Consider the following 8804-nt stretch of genomic DNA (forward strand, 5'->3'; position numbering starts at 1 on the left):
ACCATTTTTCATTTCCTTACAGATACATGTTGCAATAATGACTTTGACAGAACCGTTCTTCTTTCACATGCATACAAAATATCTTAAGAAATTTGCATCCGTGCTTTCTTTTTTTTTTAACATACTCCTCTGAATTATACTTTTCTTTCTATAGTTCAGTTAAATGTCTGCGACAGCACGGTTATTAACAACAGCTTGTCAAAGATTATTGCGTCATTTTGTATTAATCTTGTAAATTCGCTATTCTCTATCTTTCCTCTGGCTCATATAAAAATAACACGCAATGCGAAGCTATCCAACATTGCTTTGTACATTCGCCCGTGCTCCAATGAAACAAAGTTGAACTTAAGTTGAATCTAAAAAGTATTCATTGCCAAACTATGACGATTATTCGTACTATTGAGATACGAAAAGCTATTAATGTAACTTAATGTAGAACGTGATGAAAGCGATTGCCGATACGAGCCGACAAAGGCTTCAAAAGACAGAGCTATTGATAAGATCCGGCCCAATTGTACTATATAATAATTTTCGCCAATTTATTTCGTAACGAAAATAAAAAATCGCATGTTTGAAAAAAAAAAGAAATTATATTTAAAAAAAAAACAATATTTACCGTTCTTTCTTCAAATCTGTAACGAAAAAGACTAGCGATTCTATTCGACAGAAATAGCGATGCGAGTAATAACGACAGAACTAATAGCATCAGTGTTTAATTGTTAATTAGCACTAATATTTAATTAGCCTAGCAGTATCAATGTACATTTTGTCCGGATGTTGTGTAGTCATCAGGCAAAATGTCATCTCTATCATCGTCGATCGATATTAAGAACCGCAAAGAAACTAAGCTCTATTATAGATCAATACACCTCCGACGTCGTCCGTATTATGTGTGTTAAAGTGTTACATTCATTCTGGATAATAAAATAATAGCGTAGATCATTTTCACAGAATGCATCAATGGATCCATCAATTTCAACTGCATTTTGCAACACTCTGCTTTCCGTTTAACCAAACATGTGTATCTCTTGTTCTCGGTTTATAAACGCAGAAGATGTAAGAGTGTAGATAAAGAGAGTAGATCCGCACTACCGCTTAAACATCAATTCATTTCACATAAATGTAACGAGCCGCGAGTATTAGCATTCCGTGTTAATTACGTTTACAATTAATCTCGTATTTACACGTTATCCATTATTTAAAACGTAATATAATTCCATCTAATGTTGTTTCATTCCCACTTTATCGTTTGCAATAAGGAGAGAAGTACCGATCAACGTCCAGTATGTACACATACGACGTAGATTAAATAGATTATTTATGGTAGAGAAGAAATAATTACGATAAGCTAAAAAGCAATCTTGATCTTTTCCCTATAATCTTTACATAGATCTTAAGGATCATGGACAATTATCAGTTGTGACATTAAAATGTGAATCTAAGAGGGTCATATACATTTTATATATAACAATACCTTATGTACATTATCGTAAGCATCTCGCAAAGTTACTGTAAATAAAAAAAGAAGAAAAAACGGAAGAAAAAATGGAATTGTGTGTAAGTAGATCTCTCGATTTGTGTGCTATCTAAAAAGTGAAATATGAAAAATATATATACATATATCTCGACTTTGAATTAAACATTGTGTGGGCGCATGTTTTGCGACATGCACGATTGCTAAATTTCTGCAAATAAAATCTTTGAGTAACTATTATATAAAGGTTTCTTATTCGTTAATACTAAAATTTCAATGTCTTGAAAAAATGAGTGTACATCTATAAAAATATATTAATCAACATAGTGCGAATGCTTAAAGAAACTTTGTGAAAATTTTGCATTGAATCCTACAGATCGGTGGCCAATGACTCTCGATTATACTTACATGCAGATGAATTAATGCTACCAAAGAATGTGTATTCTTCACACAACTTGTTGAGGATTTAAACTCAAGATTCTATTCTCTCGACATAGTTACAAAATAAAAAAAAAACTATCAAGTTTAACGCTCGATCAGTATATCTCGCGGTTCAAGCATTTTAACATGTTTGAGAGAAATGACATTATTGATACCTCGATAATAAGTTTCACACTTATTTCACACTATACGGTAATGATTTTAATGCGATTTGAATTTAATGCGTTTCTTTAAAATAAATATCAATTAAATATATAGTCTGACTAAAAAATTATATATTCACTACAAGAAATATATATTTTATTTATAGTTCAATATCTTTTTAAATAATCGTGCTTTCTCTTTCTCTTCCTTTTAGTAAAATTTTAAACTTTTGTTAGTTATTGTAAGTATTTCTTCCACACAATATATCGATTTGAAAAGTATGCTGTTCATTTTAACATTAAAAAATAATTAAATTATTAAAAAAGTACCCAAAAAATTGTTTTGAAACAACTAAGATATTCACTCTTAAAACAAATTATATACGCGCGCGCGCGCGCGTGTGTATGTGTGTGTGTGTGTACATAAGTTTATTAAATATATTCCGAATTATATCCATTTATCGGATATAATAACCGGATTATAAAAACGTTTATATTATCGATGAAGAATTATCTCTCATTATTGGAATTAAAATTCGTACTAACATTTAAATAAATATATGGAAAGTAATGGAATTAAAATGTAACTAGATCGTTATAGCGTGAATAAAGTTGTTTTTCGTAATTATTATGGGAGCTTTCCAGCAGAGTCACAAATCGACACAAGAGTCATTCTGTCTTTGTTTCTTACTGATTATCGAACAAGAACAGGATGATTCTCGTGTCAATTTGTCTCTCTTGCTGGAAAGCTCCCCATAATGACTTCCTTTTCAGTTCATAGACGAAGAATTAATTCATAACATTTTAATTCGCAAATTTGTATGTGTGTGCGTGCGTGTGTGTGTGTGTGCGTGTGTGTGTGTAGATATCACTTTGCTTCGTAACTGAACCGATAAAAATTGCACCGTTTACTTATTCTATACAGATTATCGCAACAAATGCTGTTAAAGATCGATAGAATAACATTAAAACTATTCGTCATGTCCAAACGCAATTCTCAATTTAATATTATTTAATGTTGTGTAATAGTTTAAGAATTACTCGCCCACTTTGTGTCATTGTTTTGACCGTTAGTGTCGGTATCGGCATTTGCATCCTCTGACAGATCATCGTCCGCACCTGAAGACAGTTACAAAAACATAAAATAATTAAATAAAACAAGATATATGTATATTATATATGAAACGATCAACATACAAATTTACGAACTAAGTTAACTCAAAAAGAAACTCGAAACTTACCTGTCTCTTCCTCCTCATCTTCTTCTTCTTCTTCTCCAGAAGAGGAATCACTGTCGCTATCTGTGCTCTCGGAATTTGCCGAAAGGGAACATTGATCGTATTGCTCAGGTTCGGAATAGACCTCCGCGCCAGGGAAAATATACCTGCCTGCTGCCAATTGGTAATAGGAATTTTCTGTAAAATAAAAAAATCCCAACCGTATTAATACTTTGTCACTTACAAGAATACTAAAATATGTATTTGTGATATTTGCAAAAATATATAATAGGTTTTTGTACCTGGTAATCTAGTAGCGAGGCTCTCCCGAATCTTTGATTGCCAGCAGTGTCTCTCTAATCTTCTGTTCTTCAGTTCAGTTATATGAAACTTTTCTTCTGTGCTATCAATACTGTTACAACTGTCACCTATGCCTGAATCCAATACTGAGTCTACCGATGCTTGCCTCGGTTTCGGTATCGTTTTGTCCAATTCAGTAGTAGCATCTAGATTCGCGACGACGTCGTCATACTTTTTTGATTTTCCACACTTATTTAGCGACTTGTGAGACTCCAGGGTAGTTTCGCTTATTACAGCTTCTGAAGAAAGAGATAATACTGTCGGCACCACCTGACATTCTTCCGAATTATTTTCATATGTGATGTGAAGTTCGTTTTCTGACGAGATCATTGTGTGTTTAGTATTCACTTTCACTGGTGATGTGGAACTCGCAACTTCTGTCTCATGTGTGCTACCAAAATTCATCCTCTTAGGACTATTCTCTATACTAGTGTCACCCGATCGTCTTTTCGGACTTTCTCCTAGAATACTGAAGGTCTCTTCTGGATTCTCCGCCTGAACATGATTACTATGCAAAGATGATACACAGACATTGATGTCGTTTATATGGTGGTGTGGCATTACATTTGTAGTGATAGAAAGGCTATCCTGACTTTCGGTCGAGGATACAACAGTGTGAGGTTTCAAATCGACTTCTGGGCTATCGCGCGATACTTCAGTATTACTTGTCGTGTCTTGACTCTGTTCCCAAGTATCATCAGACAGACATCGCAATGGTAAGAGTTGCGAGACTTCCGTCAAAAATTTATCGTACCAACAAACTTCTTCATAAGTATCGCCCATTCTGCACAATACCGATAAATTGATACGTTCGTTAAAATACAAATTTAATGTATAGATACATATTTTTGCGATACACATATTTTTAATTTTAAGAAAAAAATTAAATAAGATATGTTTCGTATATAAAATTTTTATATAAAAAATTTAACTTCTTACTTACAAATGGCAAATTTGATTTATAATAATGTCACCATCTCCCAATAGTTCAACGTCAAACTTGAGATGTGGTAATGGTTCTCGATTAATGAGAATCTGCGGTACATGCGACGGAATGGATGAGGGAATTAGGGCAACCGGCCGAACCTTCAAGGATGATCCAATAACTATTAGAAGGTCGCAATCGTCTTTGTCTTTGGCCATCGCGTCATGGAAAGCATCTGGGAGGCCTTCGCCGAAGAAGACGATATCTGGCTTCATTATACCTTGCGACACCAAATCTAAGAATAACACACGAGAAAGTATATTATTAAATTTAATATTAAATTAACAACAATTTTAATTAATTTAAATTGAACGATTATTTAAAATGGCATTTTTGTAACGTTCCGCTCAATCGTAACATATAGTACTGTTGAATTGAGGAAACAGAAAACAATCCAGGACAATAAACGACAAGCCTCGAAATAGTCGCGAAACACGGCACTCACACAGGTAAGTGCAATCTTTTAAATTTACCTTTATATGCTTATTAAAAAGCGAGGCTTTATAATCGCATTACGATTGATGATATCAACTTATGTGTTGGATCGGTAACTTCATTTAGTTCGAGACATTCCGAGAAGAAGAGTAGAAACGTTCTCTCATTGGCCATCGATTCGCGACATTATATAGCAAAGGCTAACAATGAAAAACTATCACTAAAGATAGTTATATAACCCTCCGTATCATATTGAAATTGACAAGCCATTACGAAAGACTGCAAATAAATACACTATCAGCAAGGATTATGTAAAAACGAGTTGCTCTATTTACCTCTGTAGTTCTCGCTACAATTCATTTCGGACAGAGAGGGCAATGCATTGACACGGCACTTTGGACACGTAGGTATCCTCTGTGCGAAGATATCTTCCCTGATGTCATTCGCTCTGACTTGATATTTACACTTTGTACATGATGCGGTAGCGAAAGAGCCTTCAACGAAAAATATAAGGTAATTAAAAAATATAGTTGACATATATAATTATACGTAATTGTATATACAAGCTTATGAGCTTGTATATACAAACTGCATAAACTTGACAATAATAATGTTGTACAATCGATACGATATACTTCAATAAAATGTACAGTGTTTCTTACTGTCCAACATTTCAGTTGATTTTTTAGATCATTTTTATAAAGAAATTTATGTAAATGTATTACTACACACATATGTATTTATATATTATGTATGCGTAAAATCTCATGATAATTTAATGTTAATTTAATTTAATATTAATTAAATTTTAAAAAAACTCCAATTGCCACAATATCGACAGCTACCAATATAAAATATATTTATTTATTAATAAAAAAAAATCAATCAAAAACTTTTAATAAAATTTAATATATTAAAAAATCTGAATGTTTTTTATGTATAAACGTGTAATAAACATGTATAACAATATTATATTTACCGTGACATTCAATCACATTTTCGATACCGGCGACTTGTTCCAAAGTGTCAATATTTTGTGAATAATTCCTCAAGAGCTTCTTCTGCTTTTCTAACATTTTGATGAACCTATGACAAGGGCTAGGTTTAAACTGCCCTGGATATATTTCGCGCGCAAATTTGTAGAACGGTCTGGGATCTTGACTAAAATAGTCAATGTCAAACATAGCCTAGAAATAAATACAGTAAATTTAAATTAGATGAATTTTTTATAATTGTGCAAAATCTTTAATTATATATATATATATATATTAACTTCATATATATATATATATATAAAGATCAAGATGTTTTAAAAGAGTAAGGATACTAACTATAGGTTACTCTTATAATTCAAATAATATTATGACATCAAACGATTTCGAAATATACCTGTGGATCTGGTAAGTCTGGAAAATCCTGTGCCAATCTTGAATAAATACCATCTCTACTTCTAAAATCAGGAATACCGCAGCTGACACTTACACCCGCGCCAGTCAATACTATAATTTTCTTGCTACTGCGTATTAATCGTACGACATCAGATAAGGTATTTATATGTTTAAGCTTTTGCCGTCTTGGAGGTTCGGACATCATGTTGATTATAATCTAAAATTAGCATAACCAAGCGTTATTTTTATATAACAATTTTTTTGCTAAATCTTAAAAATAATGTAGATCTAAAAGATGTTTTATATCTATACCTTCCATAAAGTGAGATCGTCAACTTGTTCAGGGACTTGCATGGAATCCATGAGGAGATTGTGTAGGAGATCTCTAGGATTGGCACCCGTCAACATCTGTTTTTGAATCCATGAAGAAGCATTTCTCCACTGATGATTGACTTCTGCTTCTCCAGAAAGATCGGACAAACCTGATAAATCCGATAGGTTCGACACAGTGGAGGATACTTCATCTTTCTCATCTGCAGTATCAATGCTGAAATGATATTAAGTGATACGAAATTTGAAATAATTATTAAACATAACGTATAGAGTATTAATACGATGATAAACTATATGTTACAAACTATTTTTGTACATATTCAACTATTAGGAATAGTAACTAAACTTTTCAACACATCTTACGAGTTTGTTGGGATTTTTTCATTTTATAAAGAAGCCAAAAAGTTAAATTTTTTTTTTCTTAAATAAATCAATTATAATTATTTACACGATATATATATATATATATATATATATATATAAATGTTTTAAGATACGATTGAAAAGTGTTCATTTTAAGAAATGTTTTACATTTTATGTCAGAATAAAATAAAATTTTTGAAACAAAAAAAATTTACTTCAAAAGAAAATAGTTTGCAATATTTTTTACTTCATACATATGCACAGCTTTGTAGATAAAACTTACGGACAACCAGTATCGTTACTGATGGAGTCAACTCTTAATGGTGGTGATACTAAACTCGAGGCTGCAGGAGATATGGAAGCTGATTTAGATTCATCACTCAGTTCGTTAAATCCACTGTCTGTACCAAGTGCTTCTGTATAACAACAATAATAATATGTTCAATATAAAATAATATATGTGTGTGTGTGTGTGTGTGTGTGTGTGTGTGTGTGTGCGCGCGCGCGCGCGTGTGTGCGCGTGTGTGTGAGCGCGCACACACAACTACACACGTTTAATAATATATTCTTTTTCTACCCCAAGTTCTAAACTTGTACGCAATAAATTATAGTGAAACAGATATAGTTGTTTTGATCTACTTTATTGCACTATTATAGTTCAGAATTCTTCGAAACGGAACAGCTGGCCTTAACTTATATTATTAATAGAGAATGCATTATAGGTTACTATTGTCTCGACATAATATTAAATTAAAAGTCGACTGGAGTGACGGGCCAACTGACGTGAACCTCATTCATGGTGTAAATGCTTACATATCTATTAAATTTTGTCTCGCAAAAGAAATATTTCCTCTTTTATTTCTCTTTTTTTACGAAACTTAATTATCATACAGAGCCAAATTTTGCAATTTGATTCTTAAATAATTATAATAATAAATAAAGAAGAGGAACTCCGACAGAATCGCTGTTTTACCGACCTACATGGAGAATTTCATCGGAATACGAAAAAATATCAATAAATGATATTATTTTTAATGATATTATTTCTTTCGGATACTTTTTTCTTAAAATTTTTTCCGTTCGATTTAGAGAAGCGACAGATTACGATAAAAATTAATTAGATTTCTATAGGTTTCATCGCTTTCTCTCTTTCGACATTTTTATTCATCGAAGTAATATGGTTTGTATTTGTCCCATTTTTGTTATTATTACAGTGTTATTATTACATATGTAATGTAATCACGAATGTGCGTAGCGGCCATCGCGCGAGTCCTTTGGTGGGGTGCGGTGAGACGTGTGAGCGGCGATGCCGAGCGCTAAGCAACGGCGCGCTTCCCTTCTTGCCTCTCCTGCCGGCGCATCCATCGTTTGACAACATTCGACAAACTGGGCCGGGCTATACCCAGAGCCGTTTCTATTCTTTCTATAGGCGCGCTCTCATTAGTACAATTGTAAACTTTAATATCTCGATTATTATTACGAATATCGCTAAACGGTAAAGGTTTTTTATGTTTATTTCGATCCCATCTACCTTCCTGTGAGGGATTGGAAAAGTCTCGCTGGACACCCTCTATATATACAGGGTGTTTGGCGACTACCGCATTTTTTGTCATACGTGGGTAGAACAGCCTATACTGAATCAAAAAGTCCTGTACCATTTTGCGG

General features: G+C 32.9%; 1 protein-coding gene across 1 annotated transcript in view; it reads right to left on the reverse strand.

The window, feature by feature from the left end:
* Nucleotides 1–2664: 2664 nt before the first annotated feature.
* Nucleotides 2665–8804, reverse strand: part of Sirt1 (Sirtuin 1) — a 12403-nt gene continuing 6263 nt past the window's right edge. Inside the window, exons 2-10 of the mRNA XM_018510042.1 lie at nt 7423–7555; nt 6756–6990; nt 6445–6660; nt 6035–6242; nt 5391–5549; nt 4579–4855; nt 3578–4419; nt 3300–3473; nt 2665–3177 (exon numbers count right to left, since the gene is read on the reverse strand). Of these exons, the coding sequence (XP_018365544.1) occupies nt 3089–3177; nt 3300–3473; nt 3578–4419; nt 4579–4855; nt 5391–5549; nt 6035–6242; nt 6445–6660; nt 6756–6990; nt 7423–7555 (2333 nt within the window). The 3' untranslated portion in view covers nt 2665–3088. The remainder of the gene's footprint in view (nt 3178–3299; nt 3474–3577; nt 4420–4578; nt 4856–5390; nt 5550–6034; nt 6243–6444; nt 6661–6755; nt 6991–7422; nt 7556–8804) is intronic.

The sequence above is a fragment of the Trachymyrmex cornetzi genome, unplaced genomic scaffold, assembly GCF_001594075.2.
Source record: "Trachymyrmex cornetzi isolate Tcor2-1 unplaced genomic scaffold, Tcor1.1 scaffold322, whole genome shotgun sequence".
In the NCBI taxonomy this organism is placed as follows: Eukaryota; Metazoa; Arthropoda; class Insecta; order Hymenoptera; family Formicidae; genus Trachymyrmex; species Trachymyrmex cornetzi.